The following is a 24,899-nucleotide window of genomic DNA, read 5'->3' on the forward strand; positions in this document are numbered from 1 at the left end:
ACTGTTCTTGCAGAAATTGTAGGTGGAACAAACACTACTAAGTGCTCACCCCTTAGCTAGTTTGTAGGATTTTTATCAAAATGAGTGAGGATATTAAAAAAAAAAAACACCTAGGCCAGTATTACCTGCTTAATAAATGATAGCTATTAATCAGCATTATATGTGGGAATGCTCTAAGTCTTCAGTGACACTTAAGTTATCCTGCATTAAATATTGTGCTAGATGTGAGGGTCATTGCGTGGTGTTCACTCAGCCCTTTGTTATATACAGAGTTAAGTAGATATTTATATTAGAGGAGTTTGAACTGAATGCTAGCACCAGAACCTGAACTTCTTTCCTCCCCAAAATCAGGTTAAAATTGAGAGTTTTAAGGTAGACATTAAGAATAACTTCTGCATGGAAACAGTTTTGAGAAAAATAATGTACTTCAAGGATACTTTCTTCCTTATCTTTTTCCTCCAAATGTGCTTATAACCACAATACATGCTCACTGTTCAATTATGGAGGGGAACAAAAATCTGGACAGAATTGAGGGGGACAGTGGGAAGCAACGGTTTTGATGCACAGAAAAAGAAATTGAGAATAAATATCCCAAAATGGTAACAGTAGTTTTCTCAAAGCATGGGATAATAAGCAGACCTTTTTTCTACTTATTTCAAAGGAAGAAGATAAACAGCCAAAAACTTCAAAGCCAGGGAAAATAAGAGTACTCTCAAACCTAGTATTCTTAGACCAAACCCAAGGAAGCAGAAGGTCCAGCGAGCATTCCTAGTGGAAAATATCCATGCAGTCAGTAGAATATATAAATTCAGGACACTATTTGGAAAGCATGGGCAAGACATAAAACATTCATTTCTATAAAATTGAAACAATTTATCTTTCATTCTTGAGCAGATGGGAGGGTAAATTGAGGTTGATTTTTTTTTCCACCCTGGTGGCCATGTTGGTGGAAATACGAGTGTTCCGCTCTGGCACTGTTTAGAATAAGTCTCTCCGTGCTGTGACTGGGCTAGTCAGAGAGAACGCTGGCTGTCTCATCCTCCTTGGGGGGTGGGCAGTACTGCTGGGGGATGCAGACACTCCTCAGTCTGGGAAGGCTGGGATAGCTTGAGTCCCCTCAATCCCAGGCAGGCGGAGGATGGTACAGAGAAGCAGGTGGGGCCATAGGATGTCCACTTCTCATTTGCAGCTGGCAACTAACTTTCAGTGTCCATATGCTCTTCACACTGAGCTCTCTCTGAAATCTGTATTTACCTGACTGATTTATTGCCAATATCCACCTGTCACCAGCTCTGTGAGTGACCTTGAGCAAGCTTCTTCACCTCTCTGGCCCTCTATCTCCCAATCACTAAGATGCAAGGATCCTTTAGAATGCACTCACTCTAGTCTACACACCCACTCTTCTTTCCACGGGAGGGAGCAGTGCACAGGCAAGAGAATGCCTTCCTGGGAGGTCCAGGTGCACCGTGTGCTGCCGAGAAAGGGTTCTTATATATGACTGTGCTTCCACAGCATTTGGTGGGAGATTTTCATATGTACAGATTCTGAGTCCTCTCCCAGACCTATGAATTAAAATCTCTGGGGGTAGACATCAGGAATCAATACTTGAAATAAGAGGTCCAGAAGATTCTTGAGTATCTGCTCCATGAATGGGCATCAGTCAATTACAAGGGCATATTTTGCTCCTGTAGCATCCTAAGTAAGCAGGAAGGTTACAGCTGCCTCTAAGAGGGGAGCAAAGGGCATCACCTAAAATGACCCCAGCCAGGGTCAGCACCAGCTCCTCAAGTGCATACAAGCAAGTGAGAAGAAGGCAACCACCTGGACAGACACACTCCCCATCTGTCTCAGTCTCTGTGTGCCTGTCTCGGCAAGCATGGACGAGCTTTCAGCCCTCGGCTGCTCTCAGCCAGCTGTCTGCCTGCAATATATCAAGTGTGTCACTGTACCAGCCGACTGACCACACACTTTTTGTGCAAATGCGTCAGGTTAAACATGCGTTCACTTAGGAAAATCCCTCAAAATGAAGTACAGACTTTTCCAAGCTGACTGGGAAGGTCATCTGAGGAGGTCCTGGTAGGTAGAGGTCCACTTTCAAACAGTTCCTGCCTGCTCACCCAGGGAGGGGTCAGTTCTCCTGGGCAAAGTTTTAGCTGGCATCAGGTTACAGAGGGGCTTCTGAAGAAGGAACTAGCAAGGGTAGGTTTCATCCTAAGAGCAAAGATGAAGATCCACTTGATACTGAAATGAGTGGGAGAAAGGACAGCCACCTTTCCATCGGTTCCTGGGGCAAAAGGAGGAAGTGCAAGTAAAGAAAAAGAGGAAGAAAAGAAGGAGAAATAAGGAGGCAAATAAAAACAATGGGAATCCTTGTTAGGAATAAGTGAGTGGGTTAGGAGTAATTAGAAAGACACACATGCACACACACACCCCAAAAAGGGGAATAAAAAGCAAGTTAATGGAAAGATAATGCCATTTGCGCACGACATGGCACCAGCAGGGCCTGGGCACAGACAATGAGGTCAGGCAGGGGAGGAGGCAGCCCAGAGCTAAAAGAGCAGGAGCAGGCTGGCCTGCAAATCTTGTTTGAGGGGTTGGAGGAAGGGGACAGGGGCACCAGTGATGCAGCAACAGGCATGGGGGTGAGCAAATAGAAGCCAGATGATGAGCTAGAAATGGGCACAGAAAAGCCGGGAAATGTCCTATGTCACAAAGGACCGTCTGACTCCATTTGAGTCACTACTGAAGAGACTTTGGGTGGCCACAGAGGGCCAAACGTCCCAGACCAGGCTTAGTTTCAGAGCCACACCCCAGCATTCTAGTCACTGCCTGACAGTGGGGCAGCATATGCCCTTTGATTGCTGGGCAGCTGAGAAGAAGTTCTTGCTCTGTATGTGACTGGGAGGTGAGGATGGGTTTGGGGTCACTTTGAGTCATCCGTGGAAGTGGGTCTCTGCTTAAAACCTAGAACCCAGAGCAAAGGCATTGGATTATTGGTCTGTGAGTGGTCTCTAGGGAAATGTTAAGGATGGCGCCACTGAGGCAGGCCCAGACAAAATCACCTCTGTTAAGGACATGCAGAGAGGCAGACACCGCAGGCAGGGGCCAACTGCAATGAATAGCATCCTCTGTCTCGGTTCCTGGCATAGAATCCCTACGCAGTCATTCCTGGGAGGGTAAGCAGCAAGGTGGAGTTGGAAGACAGAAGAGTCAGCCCCGGGCACAATGGACAGGGCGCATTAAGGCAGTGGGGGTGGGGTGGGGTGTGTGTGTGTGTGTGTGTGTGTGCTGAGGGCATGCACATGCAGATGTGTGTACTAATCTGGGGATGGCATTGTCTGTGAGTGGCCTTCTGAGGAGGCAGTGAGAGAAGGAGGAGGTCTGGTGAGCAGGCCAGTTCCTGACAGCAGCTTCTAACACTTCCACAGCCATCTTCCCGTCTCAGGAGTTACCGCTCCGCCACCACCCTTCAGCACGGAAATCTACTGACATGTTACAGTTCTCTAGAGGGGAGTCTCCTTGATGTTGCCCTCTGTATCTAAGATGCCAGAATAAAAAATCAGACTATTGTTTACTGGGATTCTTCAATTCCATGAATTTTATCTAATTGTGGGGTTCTAAAAAATGGCTCCAGAGACCCTTGGGTACACTTTTAATTTGACCAAAAAAAACATTATTACGGCCTTTCTCATCATCTCAAAGTAGTTAGATACACTTGTTTTTTTTTTCTCCTCTAATATTTTCATATAAATCATCCCTCTTGCCTCCTCCACCCTCATTTATTGCTTTCATTTCTCGTCTGTGAAAATTTTCCATTTGTCCTTGTGGTCCTAGCAAACAAATATCAAATACAGGATCTAATAGTCCTTGCCTGTGTCTATGCAGCCACAGCTGAGGGGTTTTTCAGTGAATTCATGCAGGTTAGACAGATGTGGGAAAGTCCCATGCTGGGGCAGGACCCTTCCATCCCAGGTCCTCTCTTGGGCAACCAGGTCCCCAGGGTGCTATGGCAGGAATGATCGATTTTGTTGCAAACCTCAAAGAACAAGAATGTAACTTCAAACATCTGTGTTCTTTTAATAACTCATTAGAAATCTGTCATCCATGACTTTGTTTAAATCTCTGTGAAGTTATTTTTACTTTTAGTGAATTGGAGCTTCTTATGTAATGAGTTCAAGGATTTTACAACCTGCCACCGAATCCTGTACCTGGGTGACCTACACTGACCAGCTTCACCACCTAAATCCAAACAAGACTTACCCAACCTGCCTCACTTCTCCTTGGGCATTTCTGGCAGAACCAGAGTTGCCAAAAAATTATCGCAACCCTCTCAATTCACATACCTTGTATATATGGTGCCTAATTCTATGTCATTCTTTGCTCATTGAACATGAAAACTTTTCTCTACTGGATGATTTTAGGACTATGTTTTACTTGCAGCATTGACATAAATAAAAATGTAGGTAGTCTCCATTTGACCCAGTAATTCCACTCCTAGGAATTTACCCGAAGAAAACAAGATCACAGATTCAAAAAGACAGATGCACCCCTACGTTTGTCAGAGCATTATTTACAAGAGCCAAGATATGGAGGCAACCTAAGTGTCCATCAGTAGATGAATGGATAAAGAAGTCGTGGTGCATATACACAATGGAGTATTATTCAGCCATAAGAAGAAAATTAATCCTACTAGTTGCAACAACATGGATGAAGCTAGAGGATATTATGCTCAGTGAAGTGAGTCAGGTGGAGAAAGACAAGTACCAAATGACTCCACTTTGTGTGTGTAACAATGAAGCAAAACTGAAGGAACAAAATAGCAGCAGACTCACAGACTCCAAGAAGTGGTTACCAAAGGGGAGGTGTTGGGGAAGGTCAAGGGGAGAGAGGGAGAAGGGGATTAAGGGGCACTATAAGTAGCAATTACAATATAGAAATGTCAAGGGGAAAGCAATACAGCACAGAGAAGACAAGTAATGACTCTATAGCATCTTACTACACTGATAGACAGTGAGTGCAATGGGGGCAGTGGGGACTTGATAACGTGGGTGATCGTTGAAACCACAATGTTGTTCATGTGAAGCCTTCATAAGATTGTATATCGGGGCAGAGCCAAGATAGCGGTGTGAGTAGGACAGTGGGAATCTCCTCCCAAAAACATATGTATTTTTGAAAATACAACAAACACAACTAATCCTAAAAGAGAGACCAGAAGACACAGGACAACAGCTAGACTACATCCACACCTGCGAGAACCCAGCGCCTAGTGAAAGGGATAAGATACAAGCCGCAGCCCGGCGGGACCCGAGCACCCCTCACCCCAGCTCCCGGCGGGAGGAGAGGAGTCAGAGTGGGGAGGGAAAGGGAGCCCAGGATTGCTAAACACCCAGCCCTAGCCACCCGCACCAGAGTGCAGACACAGTGCTTGTGTGGGATGCTGGATACTAGGGAAACAGGATAGTAAGACCTTTGAGTGGGTCCCGAAGTTGGCGCCCCTGTGACAAAGAAAAGCGAGTGGTTTTTGAAAGTCTTAAAGGGACAGGGACCCCACAGCTGGACGGAAGCATCCCGTGTCACAGTCCAGCAGCTGGAAATTCCAGGAAACTCCGGGCACACTAACCCCCTGGGCAACAGCTCTGAGACCCCTCACAGAGGGAAACAGCAAAACAGCCCCCTGGCCATTACCCCTCCGGGGCCCGCCATAGCAGAGCAGCAGCCTCTAGCTGGCAATGCCCACTGTAAGGGAGCTTCCTCCATACCGGCAGGGCAAGATACAGAGACCCAATCTACACACAATTGCCCAACACAAGCCACTAGGGGTAGCAGTTGTCCCAGTAAAGAAAGGCCAGGAGCCAAGTGGAAAGAGGCTTGACTCTCCCAGCTGATAGATGCGTCAAAAGCACTCCACTGCACATATCAACATGAAAAGGCAAAAAAATATGATCCAGACAAGACTAACCCAGACAGCTTCGACATCTTCTACATCTTCCCCTGAGAAGGAACCTGGGGAGATAGATTTAACCAGTCTTCCTGAAAAATAATTTTAAAAAAAAGTCATAACCACGCTGATGGACTTACAGAGAAATATGCAAGAACTAAGGAGGGAGAATACAGAAATAAAACAAGCTCTGGAAGGACTTCAAAACAGAATGGACGAGATGCGAGACCATTAATGGACTAGAAAACAGAGAACAGGAATGCAGAGAAGCTGATGCAGAGAGAGATAAAAGGAACTACAGGAATGAAAGATTTTTAAGAGAACTGTGTGACCAATTGAAACGGAACAATATCTGCATTATAGGGGTACCAGAAGAAGAAGAGAGAGAAAAAGGGATAGAAAGTGTCTTTGAAGAAATAATTGCTGAAAACTTCCCCAAACTAGGGGAGGAAATGGCCTCTCAGACCACAGAGGTACACAGAACTCCCATGACAAGGGATCCAAGGAGGGCAACACTAAGACACATAATAATTAAAATGGCAAAGATCAAAGACAAGGACAAAGTATTAAAGGCAGCAAGAGAGAAAAAAAAGGTCACCTACAAAGGAAAACCCATCAGGCTATCATCAGACTTCTCAACGGAAACCCTACAGGCCAGAAGAGAATGGCACTATATACCAAGACTACTGTATCCAGCACGATTATCATTTAAATATGAAGGAGGGATTAAACAATACCCAGACAAGCAAAAGTTGAGGGAATTTGCCTCCCACAAACCACCTCTACAGGGTATCTTAGAGGGACTGCTCTAGATGGGAGCACTCCTAAAAAGAGCACAGAACAAAACACCCAACATATGAAGAAGGGAGGAGAAGGAATAAGAAGGGAGAGAAATAAAGAATCATCAGATCATGTTTATAATAGCTCAATAAGCGAGTTAAGTTAGACACTAAGAAAGTAAAGAAGCTAACCTTGAACCTTTGGTTCATACTTTTCAATAATCATAAGTACATACTTTTCAATAATCACCCTAAATGTAAATGGACTGAAGGCACCAATCAAAAGACACAGAGTAATAGAATGGATAAAAAAGCAAGACCCATCCATATGCTGCTTACAAGAGACTCACCTCAAACCCAAAGACATGCACAGACTTAAAGTCAAGGGATGGAAAAAGATATTTCATGCAAACAACAGAGAGAAAAAAGCAGGTGTTTCAATACTAGTATCAGACAAAACAGACTTCAAAATAAAGAAAATAACAAAAGATAAAGAAGGACATTACATAATGATAAAGAGCTCAGTCCAACAAGAGGATATAACCATTATAAATATACATGCACCCAATACAGGAACACCAACATATGTGAAACAAATACTAACAGAACTAAAGGAGGAAATAGAATGCAATGCATTCATTCTGGGAGACTTCAACACACCACTCACTCCAAAGGACAGATCCACCAGACAGAAAATAAGTAAGGACACAGAGGCACTGAACAACACACTAGAACAGATGGACCTAATAGACATCTATAGAACTCTAGATCCAAAAGCAACAGGATACACATTCTTCTCTAGTGCACATGGAACATTCTCCAGAATACACCACATACTAGGCCACAAAAAGAGCCTCAGTAAATTCCAAAAGATTGAAATCCTAACAACCAACTTTTCAGACCACAAAGGCATGAAACTAGAAATAAACTGTACAAAGAAAGCAAAACATGGAGGCTTAACAACACGCTCCTAAATAATCAATGAATCAATGACCAAATCAAAATGGAGATCCAGCAATATATGGAAACAAATGACAACAACAACACAAAGCCCCAACTACTGTGGGATACAGCAAAAGCAGTCTTAAGAGGAAAGTATATAGCAATCCAGGCATATTTAAAGAAGGCAGAACAATCCCAAATGAATGGTCTAATGTCACAATTATCGAAATTGGAAAAAGAAGAACAAATGAGGCCTAAGGTCAGCAGAAGGAGGGACATAATAAAGATCAGAGAAGAAATAAATAAAATTGAGAAGAATAAAACAATAGCAAAAATCAATGAAACCAAGAGCTGGTTCTTTGAGAAAATAAACAAAATAGATAAGCCTCTAGCCAGACTTATTAAGAGGAAAAGAGAGTCAACACAAATCAACAGAATCAGAAACAAGAAAGGAAAAATCACGACAGACCCCACAGAAATACAATTATTAGAGAGTACCATGAAAACCTATATGCTAACAAGCTGGGAAACCTAGGAGAAATGGACAACTTCGTAGAAAAATACAACCTTCCAAGACTGACCCAGAAAGAAACAGAAAATCTAAACAGACCAATTACCAGCAACGAAATTGAAGCGGTAATCAAAAAACTACCCAAGAACAAAACCCCCGGGCCAGATGGATTTACGTCGGAATTTTATCAGACATACAGAGAAGACATAATACCCATTCTCCTTAAAGTTTTCCAAAAAATAGAAGAGGAGGGAATACTCCCAAACTCATTCTATGAAGCCAATATCACCCTAATACCAAAACCAGGCAAAGACCCCACCAAAAAAGAAAACTACAGACCAATATCCCTGATGAACATAGATGCAAAACTATTCAACAAAATATTAGCAAACTGAATTCAAAAATACATCAAAAGGATCATACACCATAACCAAGTGGGATTCATCCCAGGGATGCAAGGATGGCACATCATTCGAAAATCCATCAACATCATCCACCACATCAACAAAAAGAAAGACAAAAACTACATGATCATCTCCATAGGTGCTGAAAAAGCATTCGATAAAATTCAACATCCATTCATGATAAAAACAACAAAATAGGTATAGAGGGCAAGCACCTCAACATAATAAAGGCCATATATGATAAGCCCACAGCCAACATCATACTGAACAGCGAGAAGCTGAAAGCTTTTCCTCTGCGATCGGGAACAAGACAGGGATGCCCACTATCCCCACTGTTATTCAACATAGTGCTGGAGGTCCTAGACACAGCAATTAGACAAAACAAAGAAATACAAGGAATCCAGATTGGTAAAGAAGAAGTCAAACTGTCACTATTTGCAGATGACATGATATTGTACATAAAAAACCCTAAGGACTTCACTCCGAAACTACTAGAGCTAATATTGGAATTCAGCAAAGTTGCAGGATACAAAATTTACACACAGAAATCTGTGGCTTTCCTATACACTAACAATGAACTAATAGAAAGAGAAATCAGGAAGACAATTCCATTCACAATAGCATCAAAAAGAATAAAATACCTAGGAATAAACCTAACCAAGGAAGTGAAAGACCTATACCCTGAAAACTATAAGACATTCCTAAGAAAAATTAAAGACGTCACTAACAAATGGAAACTCATCCCATGCTCCTGGCTAGGAAGAACTAATATCGTAAAAATGGCCATCCTGCCCAAAGCAATATACAGATTTAATGCAATCCCTATCAAACTACCAAGAGCATTCTTCAATGAACTGGAACAAATAGTTCAAAAATTCATATGGAAACACCAAAGACCCCGAATAGCTAAAGCAATCCTGAGAAGGAAGAATAAAGTGGGGGGATCTCACTCCCCAACTTCAAGCTCTACTACAAAGCCACAGTAATCAAGACAATTTGGTACTGGCACAAGAACAGAGCCACAGACCAATGGAACAGAATAGAGACTCCAAACATTAACCCAAACATATATGGTCAACTAATATTCAATAAAGGGGCCATGGACATACAATGGGGAAATGACAGTCTCTTCAACAGATGGTGCTGACAAAACTGGATAGCTACATGTAAGAGAATGAAACTGGATAACTGTCTAACCCATATACAAAAGTAAATTCGAAATGGATCAAAGACTTGAATGTAAGTCATGAAACCATAAAACTCTTGGAAAAAAACATAGGCAGAAACCTCTTAGACATAAATGTTTATGTCTCTTCTTGAACATATCTCCCCGGGCAAGGGAAACAAATGCAAAAATGAACAAGTGGGACTGTATCAAGCTGAAAAGCTTCTGTACAGCAAAGGACACCATCAATAGAACAAAAAGGTATCCTACAGTATGGGAGAATATATTTGTAAATGACAGATCCAATAAAGGGTTGACATCCAAAATATATAAAGAGCTCACACAACTCAACAAACAAAAAGCAAATAATCCAATTAAAAAATGGGCAGAGGAGCTGAATAGACAGTTCTCTAAAGAAGAAATTCAGATGGCCAACAGACACATGAAAAGATGCTCCACATCGCCTGTCATCAGAGAAATGCAAATTGAAACCACAATGAGATATCACCTCACACCAGTAAGGATGGCTACCACCCAAAAGACAAACAACAACAAATGTTGGCAAGGTTGTGGAGAAAGGGGAACCCTCCTACACTGCTGGTGGAAATGTAAATTAGTTCAACCATTGTGGAAAGCAGTATGGAGGTTCCTCAAAATGCTCAAAATAGAAATAGCATTTGACCCAGGAATTCCACTTCTAGGAATTTACCCCAAGAGTGCAGCACTCCAGTTTGAAAAAGACAGATGCACCCCTATGTTTATCGCTGCACTATTTAAAATAGCCAAGATATGGAAGCAACCTAAATGTCCATCAGTAGATGAATGGATAAAGAAGATGTGGTACATATACACAATGGAATATTACTCAGCCATAAGAAAAAAACAAATCCTACCATTTGCAACAACATGGATGAAGCTAGAGGGTATTACGCTCAGTGAAATAAGCCAGGCGGAGAAAGACAAGTACCAAATGATCTCACTCATATGTGGAGTATAAGAACAAAAGAAAACTTAAGGAGCAAAACAGCAGCAGAAGCACAGAACTCAAGAATGAACTAACAGTTACCAAAGGGAAAGGGACTGGGGAGGATGGGTGGGAAGGGAGGGATAAGGGCGGGAAAAAAGAAAGGGGGCATTACGATTAGCATGTATAGTGTGGGGAGGCACGGGGAGGGCTGTGCAACGCAGAGAAGACAAGTGGTGGTTTTACAGCATCTTACTATGTTGATGGACAGTAACTGTGAACGGGGATGTTGGGGGGAATTGGTGAAGGGGGGAGCCTAGTAAACATAATGTCCTTCATGTAATTGTAGATTAATGATACCAAAATAAAATAAAATAAAAAAAGATTGTATATCAATGATACTTGAATAAAAAAATAATTTAGGTAGCCTCAAGAGGTTTTGTGCATGTTTGATTTTTGTTTTCTTTTTAGGGTTAATTTAGTTTGAGAGGTCCAGAAAAATGATGTGTTGCAAGGTACTATCCTGAAAAATGTACAGATACCTTGGAACTTCTCCTTCCTGCTAACAATTTTAGGGGCGTATACATGGAGCTTTAATGTCTGAAGCCTTTGTAGCAACACCCCTGCAAGATACAGTCTTTACCCACCTTGACAGCCTCTACTCCTCCATGTAAACTGCACTCTTCAGCTACACTGAGCTATTTATTTGCCATTTGTGGATAAAAAGCATGCTTTTCACATCTCCATGCCTTGGCATATGCTGTTCCCTTTGCTTAGAATTCCTTTTGCTACAAGTTAAATAGAACAGTTTGAAACCTAACTTCTCCAGGAAGCCTTATTCTAGATCCTCAGATGTCATACACACCACCCTTTAAACTGGAATCTCATAGACCTTTGCTCACACCTTCATTGTAGTAGATTTTAGAATTAATGGTAGATTTTTGTTATGTGCCCATTTATCTGTGTAGACGATTAGAGCAGAGACTACATCTTCTTACAGTAATTAGCACTCTAGCTTACCCTGGGCGGTAGCAGGTAATAGAGTGAATGTTTGTGGAACACATGAACAAGTGAGACAAATAAATGATGGAGTGTAGCGGTGAGAGGATTTCTAAAAACAAACTAGAGTACACGTGCACACACACACACACACACACACACACACACACACACACACACACACACACACACACACACACACACTGGGCCAGGGAAACTGTAGCACAGGGCAGAGGCTGGACAAAATTGCAGGTGTAACTCCTCTGCCTCATAGAATCATCCATTTGTAAGTTTTTGTATCAGTGTCCTTGATCAATTTTCTGCCTTGTCTGAAAGTCATGAATGCTTATTACTACTTTTCTCTTGGTATGTTAACCTAGATTTTTCACAAGGGAATTCATTTTAACTATTACTGGCCTAGGATTCGGTTGTTTTATTTCAAAAGAATGTTCAGCTCTTTTAATGTATGCAACACAAGAATACTAAGTGAAAAACAGAAATACCCATATTCGCTGATCACCTCCACCTTCTGGAACATGAAATAAAATATTCAGGAAAATCAGGCCTACCATTGATTTTTCCATAATACCCCAATACATATCATTAGTTGACAATCTGTCAGGCAGTTTCCAATTCAAATGACAGTCTTCACGTTCAAATCAATTTTGATTAATTTTGTAAGAATCATTTAAAGCAACGTGGCATCAGATCCCTGATTTAAACCAAGATGTATGACATCTTCCACTTTTCATTTATCTTGTCATTTTAGAAAATGCAGTCATTTGTCTGGCACTTTTTATATACATATAAACTCAAGCTGCTTATCACTCCTGGTTCCATTATCTGCAAGATAGTCACATTTTTTTCCTTCTAACAGTTGCTCCATTATTTTATTAGGGTCCAAAATGAGACCTCGTAGACAGTGATGATCAGAGAATAATGGAAATTAGAGATGGAAATGACAGATTAGGCCTCCTCGTCTGTTTCCTGGGGCTAATGTTCCTGTCAGTCTGTAACTCAGCGCTTTAGCCTGTCTTATTTTAAATGACACCAACGTGGGGCCTCCAACATTTCCCTGGAGGCTCTTGTCTACATCCTAAGACTGTCTCCACTCACAGCCAGAGGGAATGACAAAGCCTTGTGCAATTACCAAGTGAAGTCAGGCCCATCCTTGCATGATCTGTCTACAAGGCAAGAGATGCGAAGGCTTGAGCGATTAGCCACCAAATCCAATCACAGCAGAGTCAGCCTGGATCATTCAGGGCAAAAAGTCCTGAAATGATATTTTGCCATTGTTTTCTTCAGCAGCAAGTTTGCAGGCTGGACGGCTGGTTATCCATCACCCTTTCCAATATTTTACTCCAAAAAGAATCATGGTCAACTGAAATTCTCAGCCATCACATAAGCTAAAATCCTGGTTCCCCATCAACTATGCAAACATTGAGTCAGAGAATGAGGAGATAAAGCTGACTTTAACGAGAGACTGGCCTTTCTTCAGATCTGGGTTGACATCTATTAGCCAAATCCTCTGCCCTCCCCACCAATCTGTCCTATGCCACTTCGTATGTATTTACCCTTCTACCAACACCTTCCTCTAAATTGTGTGGACTGCCTTTCCGATACGATCTCAAATTCTGCAGAAACAGAGCAATCTTTCATTTTCACTAACAGAAAAATTTCACGGCATTTTGACTTCTCCAAGTTTTCTGACCTGTGACTCAGGTTTCCTTTCCCAACCTCCATTCTCTCTTGTCCTTATCCCTCAACCTCAACCTGTTCCAGAACATCTGCCCTCTTCTAATGTCTATAGTATCTATCATATCTTGACTTAGTCATCAGCTGGCCAAGTTGAGTTCTTCAATTCCTTCATCATAAATCACTCCCGTAGGCTCTTCGATCATTTTTATTGCTCTCCTCCAAACTCTCACCCATTTGTCTCCATATTCATTGCATTGAGAGTCCGGAACTGCATTAAATATTCTAGACTTGGTCTCATCAGAATCACACAGAGGGCTGATCACTGACCCTGGCATATGAGCCCTCCATGGCAATGTGTGAAATGATGGTGTTTTCTTTTTTCTATCTTGTCAGGCTGCAAATACAGTTCTAATCTGCAGTCCAAGCGATCACTCCAAGATGGCTGTGCCTTGATTTCTTTCTAGTTTTCCCTGTTCCATTGATTGCTATTACTACTTATGGTTTTTCGATCCCTTTCTTCTCCCACCCTCCACCACGACCCAGCCAAAGCAGAAAGCAAGCTCTCAGCACCCACAGCAAAGTAGAAAGCTGCTTTTGAAGAGTAACAAAAGATGGATAGCAGTGATGTTTGCACAATAATGTGAATGCACTTAATGTCATTGAACTATGCACTTAAAAGGGTTAAAATGGTAAATGTGTCATGTATGATTTTATTTCAGCATGAGTCAGAAAAATGTAAAAAATAAAAATAAAAAAGCAACAGACAAGGTAACTTGTTTTTATCCCAGTCATGTGTACACAGGAGAAAGCAAAGGTCTCCCAGAGAAACGCTAATTGGAGATCCGATTACTCTGCACCCAGCACTCTCCGAGTCTCCTCGCCGGCAACCCTGGTGAAAACAAGTATCTGCTCATGTCAATCTCACAAAGCTCATCAAGATCTGGGAGTGCTACATGGGAGTCTGTGTGGCTTCATGTGTCCCCAACACAATCATGAGCTAAGTTCTTCCTGTGGAATCCTGGTGGCTGGCAGCAGGATGAAAAGGAAGAGAGGGACAGCTTGATTTTCAGATCCCAGCTGGAGGCTGCGGGGCTGCGAGTCAGAGGCATCATCCCTGAACTCAGTAAATGGAGAAAAAGATGATATGGACGTCATTGGAATGATATAAATATGGAACTGCACAGTGACATTTTTACCCACTCACTGTTCAGAATATAGCCACCCGTGAGCTTTCGCTGTGTTCCTCTACGCGCAGCAGCTCTGCATCGTGTCTGTGTGAGGAAGCAGTGACATCTGGGAACCAGTGAACTTGCCATCCCCTCACTTACCCCTGGTTTGTCCCCCATTCATTCCGAATGCAGAGGTGCTTGTGGACTGGATCCTTCATGTAGCCTTCGTAGCAGAGGCATTCCCCTTAGAAGGAGGGCAAGGAAGAAGAGCAGGAAACACAGGGTTGATTAACATGTCTGTGTTTGAGAAAATGAATATGAAATGAGTGATCAGATTAAACTCTGACTCCAATAACGGCATGGCTGAGACAATTAACACCATCATGTCATACGCTCCCATCTCCAGTGCCCACGTGCATGAACACACCACCGAACTACAGGATAATTTTCATGAGAGGAGGAAGCTAACCCTTACAATGCACGTATTATGTGTGCTTTATAAACACAAAGACTGAGAGGTCCTTGAGCAAAGGGACTTTTTAATTTTCATCTTCTCAGTGCCCAGTATACTGCAAGGCACATATCAGGTAAATGTTTAAAGACCAGACAAGGAGTTATTTCATCAAATATTTATAAGAAACTTGAAAAGCAGGTATTACTAGCTGTGCTGTGGTGATGGGGGAAACTAAGGCTCAGAAAAAATTAGGCATCTGGGGACAGTTTGTAAATGGCAGAGGTAGTATTTGAACCTATGTCTGTTGGGCTCCGGACCATTTTCCCACTATGCCATACTGCTGGCCCACAGCACAACTACTATATTTAGAGAAGGTCACTTATACTTATTATAGTTTTATAGGAACTCTGGGTTTTCATTTTTAATTGAAAATGGCTAATTATCTTGGAGCTGAACAATCACTACAATTCCATATTTGTTTAGAATATTATTATGCTTCATTATCATTAGTTACTCCATTAGTATACTAAGAGGTCCATGACCCCTCTGGAACCGAATGCATGTATGTGCATCTTTCCATGGCAGGGTTCCCTGACATTCATCTGAGTTAGCAAATCCAAGACCTCCAAAAGATTAAGAATCATTGTTCTACTTAGCACTGATATTGAAGAAAACTGTTGCTGCTTCCTTATATTAATAATTCCTTAGGTGACGCTACGTATCCTCGAATGGCTGAGGCCAGTTCCACACAGCACTAGTACTGACTCTTTCCCTGGCTGGTTATTTAATTTGTAGATGGTGAAGAAGCGACAGGGTGTGACTTCCAGGAATGTGTAAATAACAAAGGTGCCCTGCCATAAAGAGACAGGGGCATAGAGTTTATCTCCTAGGAAGAGACATTTAAAAAAGGATATAGACAGGATAATAGCTGAGTGCTCTTTTCTTTTTTCAAAGATAAAAACCAGTAAAATGAAGTGAAGGAGCCTCACAGCTGGGGAAGGAAGTGGGTAGGCTCTCAGCCAGGAGTTCTTTGTTAGGATCCCCGTTCAGCCATTCCTTTCAGGCCTGACCTTGTAAGCTCCTGCCCACCAGGGCCTCACTATCAGGTAACACTCCTTTTCTTCCCCCACACCTGCTCAGCTCAATACACTAAGGAGGGGAGGGAACATGAGTAACTTCTTAATTTGGTGGGGGGAAGCCACAGAAAATATTAGAACAGTACTTTGTCTCCTGTATGACAAATTCAGGCTTCCACCTGGGCTAGATTCCCAATAGACTCAAATTTACTGGCTTCTGTGGGCTGAACTGTCTAAGAATGATCAGGGAGCTACCAGTTAAACACAGGAAAACACAGCTTAAAATTAGGTAGTTTAGGATAAGGCTTTCAGAGGAAGCCTGTTTTTCTGATAGAAGGAAAGATAAAGAAGGCAGTTAACCAAAGAAAAGCAAAAGATGGAAAGCACTAGGACCGGGCTTCATCCCTTATCAATTCCAAAGAAAACATGGACAGACTCTAGACTATAAGCTACACAAGGGCAGGAACAAGGCTGGTTTCCTCCCCTCATAGGAGTAGGGATTTTATAAATATTGTGTGATGAAAAATAAATGATCAATTAAAGAGTTGGCCCTAAGTTTATGGATAGCACGACCACCACCGCTCTCTAAGATGTAGGTATCTGAGCCAATTAATGGGCCAAGAGCCCGAGAGGCTTCTCCCTTAAAGGGATGGTCTCCTTGTGGACATTAGCATGAGTATGATATTAAAAAACAGGAAGTAACGTCAAGAGGTTGGCAAACCCATCACTCAAATTCTTAGAATGGTCTCAGCTGGATGCCTTGCCTAGAAATAAGGACTGACAAAAAAAGGAGTCTTTTTTCCACATTTGATATCTTGTTACCACAAAATATGTAAAAATAAATGCAGTAACAACTCGGATTTCAAGCAGAGCCTGATTTTCCTAATGATGGCCATACCTACCATTTGTAGAGCACATTTGCCTTTCTCAAATTGCCTTCATAGTCATTATCTCCTTATGAGGTTTCCATCATTCATTACTGTGTGGGGACACACTGCCGGAAACAGATAAAGCTTTTCCCCATAGAATGTCAGCTGCAGCCCACAGTCAGAGCAACAGAGAAATGTTCAAACATATCAGGCTAGAGTTTTAGGATCTCCAAAATTTGCCTCTCAAATGATCTTTTCTAGAACCTACTAAACTTCCCTCTTCTGTATTCCTCCTCAAAACCGGTTTGGCCATCTACACTGAAAGGAGTTCAGCCTTGATGAGGAGAGTTGCTATGGCAACCAACTGCTAAATCTTGACTTGAAGAGGGGTTTCATGCGAGCACAGGCTCCGACTGTTAGCTGTGAATTTTAAAGACCCCACGAGGGTGTTGGATGCCCTCCTAAGCTAGAAGTGTTACAGTCTCTGCATCTGCCATGACAGATGGCGGGGAACACATGACGTGCCGACTCTGTGGTGGTGTTCATAAGAATTCAATGGAGAGACATGTCACGGCCACAGAGAAGTGCCCAACCGGGATGGAGTGTGCCCTGCAGGAGACACTCAGGGGCAGCCACACTGCCTGGGAGTGGGAGCCCACCAAGAATTGATCCATGCAGGGCCCAGAGGTGGCTCCACTTCATTAGTTCTTGGCTTCCTTAAGGCAGGCTTCTTGAGGGACCTTGTGTGGTAGGCAGTACCTTCAGTTATCTCCTGTTCTGCGGAGGAACCGAGGGTACAAAACTCATGGAAGAGAAGACCTTGAAGCCAGGGCTCCTCAGACATGACTTACTCATGAGGTAAATTCTTCAGAAGTTCTTCATGAGGTAAATACAGATCAAGGTCAAAAGCCCTGAGTCACCTCTATCCTTCAGTAGCTGTTGGCATCTGTTAAATGGAATTGGGTGCACTTCACCCAAAAAGGGAAATCTTTGTAAGACATACAGTTCTGGGTAATATCCAACTGCCTGGTCTCCTCCCCTGGGCAAGTGGCAGGCCCGAGGGTCAAACAGCCCCATGTGACTCTGGCGGGGGCAGAGAGAGGGAAATATGCCAAAAATACATCCTGAAGGAAGGTGCTTCAGTCAAGCACAAACGGAAGTTTGGAATGGGTGGGTAATCCACGTGGCAGGAACAAAATGGGAGCTGTGCTATGCTGCCAGATAGGGTTTGAAAGACTGGGAAAGGCTAGAGAGAAAGAGGTAATGGCTCAGAGCAAGGAAAGGGGAGTAAGGTTCAACCGTGTCTAGAAAACTGGTCCTATGCTGCTCACCAGACTTCACACATTTCTACACAGTTGGGACTGGACTATGGAAAGATGTGGGACAGAAGGAATTTCAGTGAACATCTTGGATGGCAATTAAAACTTGATTTAGCTTGGAAGTCTGTGCTCCTTGTACACCCATAAAAGCTACATTTCTTGAAAAGGGCAGTGAGGGTCTGTGGCCAGGATTGATGGAGGCTGCGAAATGAAGCAGGTCTGTACAGCCTCCACAGCTGCCCCTATGGCAGGAAAGAGACCAGGAATGGAGTGGAGACCGAAGTGACTGAAACTAGTTAGTCTGTGTTCCTACCAAACAATCAAACCAACATGCAAGCACAACAAAAACCTTAGAAAGTTTAGGAAAAGTCAACCTCTGGCTGGACCCAGTTGAGGCATTAAACCATACAACCTTAGTGGTTTGCTGTTACTCCTACTTGATGGGAGACACACTTAGGGCTGCAAACCTGGGAGGATCTGGGAAACAATATCAGTGTGCAGTTGGCAAAGGGCTTCCAGGCATTCGGCTAAAAGCTTTGGGTACATTACATCCCCCCCACAGAGAGCATGGTGCAAACATGTAAAAGGGAAGCTGGAATGGAAAACAGAGCAAAAGGTTTCTTCCAGCTGCAGTTAGTCTCTAGCTTCCTCACACACCCTCTATAAACAGGGCTGGGGAGAAATAAAGAGTCACCTAACAATGCCTGTTCTTCCTCTGTCCTTTTCTTTCTTCCCTGGTGTATTAGCCTTCTACAGCTGCCATAAAACGCCACCACAAACTTAGTGGTTTAAAACAACAGACATTTATTATCTTGCAGTTCTGTAGGTCAGAAGTCTGACATGAGTCTCACTGGGCTATAAACATGGTGTCTACAAGAGCTATGTTCCTTTCTGGAGGCTTGAGGGGAGAATCTATTTCCTGGCTTTTTCCACCCTCTGGAAACCACCCACATTCGCTGGTTTGTGCCCTCTTCCTCCACCCCCAAAGCCGGCAGTGACTGCTGGGGTCCTTCTCTTTCCACACCACTCTGGCCACCTCTTCTGCCTCCCTCTTTCACATTTAAGGAGACTTATGATTACACTGGGCCCAGCTGGTTAAGCCAGGATCATCTCTTTACCTTAAAGCCACTTATTTAGCAACCTTAATCCTATCTGCAAATATAAGTCACCTTTGCCACATAACTTAACATATTCACAGGTCCTGGGGATTAGGACATGAACATCTCCGGAGGGCCAATTATTCTGCCTAACACACTTGGTATCCCAACCACTCTGAGGGTGTGACACTTAACTGTGGAACACTTTGGAAGGATGCCTGGGGAGCATGCCGGGCACCCAAGGTTGCTCCTTTGCAGTCATGGAGCCACTGTGTGAGTGTGTGTGTGTGTGTGTGTGTGTGTGTGTGTGTGTGTGTGTGTGTGTGTATGAGAAAGTATACACGTGCACTTGCACAGTTCCACACATCCATATGGACAGACCCCTCAGCATGGCTGGGAAAGCACATGTCCCAGTGCTATGACATTTCCAACTGAGTTAGCTGGAGGAATGCAAAAATAACGTCTACTTGACTTGCAGCCAATTCCCACACTCAGCTCTTTGGAGAAAGGCTCTAGGATGGAGTGTGGGAGGCGATAAAGTTTCTTACTGATGAGCGTGTGGGATGACCACATCATCCCATGTGCAAAAGCAGGGCTAGGCGGGAAGGTGTCCAATTCCAGCATTAATGAAAAGAAGTCTCTGCAGCATCATTTCTCAGATGTTAGCTCAAATGAAGATGTTGCACCCTAGTTCTTTTGTGGGGTTTGGGTTCTATTTTTAGTCTCCCCCCCTTTAGTTTTCCAGTTGGAAATTCATTAATTGTCATAGATATTGGGTAGTCACTCATAGGGGAGGGGCTTCTCAAAGTCATTTTCAGCAAGGACTAGAAATGAGACATCTGGAAGGGACTGGAGAGGTGATGGCAGCTTCACTGGGAACCAGCTGCCTCCTCAGCTCTTGGCCCCAGAAGCTGTGACGCTCAGTAACGGTGGCTGCTTAAATCATTTTAGATGACAAATGTGTTGGATCTGCCATGTCTGGGGAAATTAAGCAATCCTTTATCCCACCTTTGCTCTGATTTCATGATGGACAGGATGCTTACTCTGCCTGAGGAAGCTGTGGGACTTTGGGTAAGTCATGCAACTCCTCAGGGAATCTGAGCATTGCTCTAAAGTAAGGAGGCAGTTTAGCTCTGTAATTCCTCCAAGCTTGAAACACAAATCCCTCCTTTCCATGGGCAATTACAAGTGCTTCCTGTCCTTTAAAACCTCAGTAGCAGCTTCCAAGGCTCTCTGGAAATCACACTTGTCTCAGAAGTGCATTTAACAACTGAGATGGTCCCAGGGTCTCCTGAGCCAAGTCAGTGGGGAACCAGAGACTAGCTCAGTTGCACGGAGAGGCCCCGCCTCTGCGATGAGCTCGCTTTTCTTTCTCCCAAGCACACTGCCTTTGGGCATGGTGCACAACCCATCTGTTCAGTTTGGTGTTTGCCTGACAGCATGGGAGAAACAGCAAGTAAGCACAGTCTTAGGCATCAGATGTTTAAAACACTGTACTTTCTCCTCCATGTGGGGGTCTAGAATCTCTGTGATGGACCCAGGTAGAAACAACTTTGAGACCTAAGAAGGTGAACTTTAGATATGGCAGTTACCTGTCCCTCCCCCAGAGAGAGAGAGTATTGGATTAGAACAGGAGTAATAACCTCGTGGATTCAACTTCTACTGATGTCCCTCCACCCCAGCACCTGAGGACGATGCATCTGCAGGGGTGTGTGTGTGTGTGTGTGTGTGTGTGTGTGTGCGCATGTGCATATGGTGGAGTCGAGGCCATACATGAGGCACAGAAAGCTGGAGGTGTTGGTCCCCAGCTCTAGCAACCTTTCACTTGGGTCTGAGAAGCCACTGCCTGCTCTGGCTTTGCTCTAAGGCATCCTACTGCTTCTGGGAGAAGGATCTGTCTGTGGTACTGCATCTACTGGAAACAGGTCCTAAAAAGACTATTGTAGATGAACTCCTTCTGCAATGGAAGTGCCAAGCCACATGCAATGAGAAATCCACTCTCCTGGATGTCCTGGAGCCCAAGAAGCATTGTGAGTGGCCCAGTGCACGCCATCCGAGTTGGGAACCCTCTCTCAGAGGAGCCCTAGCCCCATCTGATACTCTGACAGCCTGGAGATGTCTACACTCTTTGGCCCAGAAATCTTTCTTCTAAGATTTATCTGAAGAAAACAACTTTTAAAATGTACCCTGCATTTATGTGGGAAGATAGTCATTTTAGTAGCATTTTGTAAAAATTAAAAATTTAAAGCATCCTAAATGTCAAACAATAGTGGACTATTTAAATGAGCTACGTAGACATACAGTGGAATAACAAATAGCCTTTAAAACTGTTATTGAGGGTTACTTAATGGTTCCAGAAAACTTGCATGATAAAATGTTAAGTGAAAAAAATCAAGAAAACTTTACTGGACTTAGTGTGTTTATAAGCTTCTAAAAACCATGCATCGATAAAAGATCAGAAAGGAGGACATTATAGTTTAAAATGATTTCTCCAGGAGATAGAATTATAGATTATTATCCTTTTCTTCTATAAATTCTTCTAAATACTCCAGATTTTCTACAATAAACATGCATAAGAAGTCTAGCCCTGATGGTTGATAATCCCTGACTAGATGGCAAATGGGCTGCGGAGGTCATCCTAAACTCATCTGTCTGGCATGGGGCTATAGTTAGGAAGCTTCCAATGCTTCTGCAAAAAGATGGCCCCACAATTTAAGCCAACATGAACAGGGTGGCAGCTTGTGCAATCCAGGCTCCCAGGGACAATGGGACAATCTGGAAGGATGGCCTGGGTTTCAAGGGGTGATTGCAAGAGGCATGAACTCTGACAGTTACCCGCTGCCCGGTGCTCCTGCCTACCAGTTTCGGGGTCACACTGGTGTTCACAGGGGTCCAGGAGCCGCCGAGCACAGAGGTCCATGGCCCAAGGCCCACTGGAGTTCTGTTGGGAGAAGAGCACCACTTGGGCAGGGTTCAGCCAGTCACTGGCATCCAGCTGGCTCCCCTCCAGCAAGATGAAGCGACTCCCTGCAGGGGGACAGAAACAAGGCATGCCCATGTGTGCATACAACACATACACATGTCACTGAAGATGCAGTCAGGGACGCCCTGTAGATTAGCCCCGATCTGAGGCCATTACTCCCACCTGTCCTGGCCCACCAAGAATCCCTGAGCAGGAGATCAGCAGATGGAGGCTGGCCAGCACTTGGACCTCCCGCCATCATCCCCTGCTTCCTTGCCCCATCCCAACTCCACCAGAGGGGACCTAAGGGACACAGGGACAGAGCAGCTCTGTGATGGCCATGGCATGGCTCCACCAGACCCCACCACTGGCATGCATCCCAGGAGCAGGGACCCGCTGCATGTCTTCACTTGTCCTGAAATAGCAGGCCTTTAGCATCTCAGACAGTCTCCACCTGTTTTCAGCCTTACAGCAACCTGAGAAAGCAGACATTAACACACCAATCAGGTGCTCTGAGCTTAACTAATTCAGGGACTCTCAGAACCTGTATTTCTCCCTCATTATATTGGGGTGCCTCTGGATGAAAGTAAATTATTGCTTCAGAGTTCTAGGCTCATAGCAAGTTACTGCAATTAGGAATGTCTTATGTGGGCATACTGAACCGAAGCATAGCTGATCCTTCAATGCCTCTGCTACTCCACTCAGCTTCTTTCCGCCCGAAAGCTCTAAGAATCTTGGTGTCTACATACCTGTATGCTCTGCATTTCTCTACAAAGATAGGGGCTTATTTAAAATCAAGCCGAAGTGGGAAACGGGAGTAGGCCTGGAGAAAAGGAGGTGATCCTTTGGGGTTGCTGTTTTTTAACCCGCTTTCTGATTTCATCTGTAGACAACTCTGGGTTTCTTTTTTCCCCTCAATTACAGTAACAGGTACTAGAGACCCCCGCCTCTCTGTATCTTCCTTGCCCAACCTGAAGCCTTCCTATTTGGGGAGGAAGCTGCATCCTCAGAAGTGGGCTCACCGTCGGCAATCAGGTGCTCAGGGACGTGCAGGGTGATTTTGACAACGAGAGGGCAGCTGACGTGGGAGGAACACACGAGGCCAATCATGCAGCTGGTGATGCTGATCAAGGTCAAGGTGGTTTTATTCACAGGACTGCGAGGAGAGCCCACTGAAAACAAGACAAAAGCAAGACACATAGTGGTAAAAAATCTCAGCAGGGAAAGGCCAACTTGGTCTTTTGCTGTTCAACCCAGCACACAGGGGAGGCAGTTGCAAACTTTACCCGGGCCGGAAGCATCTGTGGCTACCTGACCTCAGTGACCTTCATCTTCATTGTTAGAATCTGAGGGGACTTGGCCTACAGGTGGCTTCAGGGTCAACAATGGGCAGCTGGGTGCAAGTCTTGCATGCTCTTCTCGGGCCAGGTTTACAAGCAAAATCATAAAGGCCCTGGGGCATGCTCCCCCTCTGTCTGCCTGGCTGAGCTCCATCCTCTTGCCCAAGGGTGGCAGGAATGTTTTAAGCAGGAGCTTGAATTGCCTGCATCTCCTACCGCTCTTCACAGAGGGCACTCTCCCAGCCAGTTCCCCCAGTATTTCTCAATATTTATTAGTGATAGCGAGAGAAGCATCTATTATATCAGAACGGTGTGCTCAGTGTTTCACATACATGATTTATTTTTAATGTTTGCTTCCTTACAAAAAGTCTCTGGGTCCGTACAGTACCCACTTTACAGTTAAGGAAAGCAAGTCTCAAAGAGATTAACATCATAGTGACAGTTAGCACTTATGAAGTGTGATTACGTGTGAGCACCACTGCTCAGGGTTTTACATGGTTCGTATCACTTAATGGTGACCACAGTCTGATGAGGCAGCCCCCACAGAGGGACAGTGAGTTAGACAGGCTGTAGGGCATGTCCAGGATCAAGCAGCTACTAAGGGGTACAGCACAGATCAAGGTGCAGGTCCAGGTGCAGAAACAGCTCCCCAGACAATGTGCTATTCAATCTTTGGGCCCAGTGGAATGTGCAGAACTGCTGTTGTCAGGAACACAGGGAAGGTGCTTGGCCCACGGCTGCACCCGTCCTTTCTGGAGGCAGGCTGCCTGAGTGGTGTGTTGGCCGTAGCTGGCAGGCAGCCTACAGCTCCTCTGTCCCTTGCTACCTGGAGACAGCCTGTTCATGTTAGTAAACTTTCAACATGGAGTCTATTTACCCACACTCACAAACCCCTACCTCCAGCCCAGACCAGGTCTCGGTAGCAGATTTACCACCAGAAGGCACCTCAGGCAATCAGACGCAATATCCTGGGCTGGCCGGGCTGGCCCTCAGCCTGCCTCCTGGCCCTGCTCCCTCCTATGTCCATTGCCCCATGAATGGCACGGCCATCTACTTGGCTCCTCAAGTCCCCAATGCCATCACTTCTAACTCTTCCCTATCTTTCATAAGCCACAGCCTCCCCACCACGGATGCCATGAAACCTTTTTCATTTTGCATCCAAAATTATCTTGCCTCCGTTCTCTCCACCCTTCCCTACGCCCATCATCTCACA

General features: G+C 44.1%; 1 protein-coding gene across 5 annotated transcripts in view; it reads right to left on the reverse strand.

The window, feature by feature from the left end:
* Positions 1 to 24,899, reverse strand: part of ASTN1 (astrotactin 1) — a 287,020-nt gene that overhangs the window by 133,035 nt on the left and 129,086 nt on the right. For 2 of the 5 annotated variants that reach the window (XM_073216798.1, XM_073216802.1), the window contains exons 6-9: positions 23,369 to 23,518; positions 22,712 to 22,822; positions 22,220 to 22,411; positions 14,729 to 14,813 (exon numbers count right to left, since the gene is read on the reverse strand). In XM_073216798.1, the coding sequence (XP_073072899.1) occupies positions 14,729 to 14,813; positions 22,220 to 22,411; positions 22,712 to 22,822; positions 23,369 to 23,518 (538 nt within the window). The remainder of the gene's footprint in view (positions 1 to 14,728; positions 14,814 to 22,219; positions 22,412 to 22,711; positions 22,823 to 23,368; positions 23,519 to 24,899) is intronic. The other 3 variants (XM_073216799.1, XM_073216801.1, XM_073216800.1) reach the window with 3 other exon arrangements.

Source organism: Manis javanica, chromosome 11 (assembly GCF_040802235.1).
Source record: "Manis javanica isolate MJ-LG chromosome 11, MJ_LKY, whole genome shotgun sequence".
In the NCBI taxonomy this organism is placed as follows: Eukaryota; Metazoa; Chordata; class Mammalia; order Pholidota; family Manidae; genus Manis; species Manis javanica.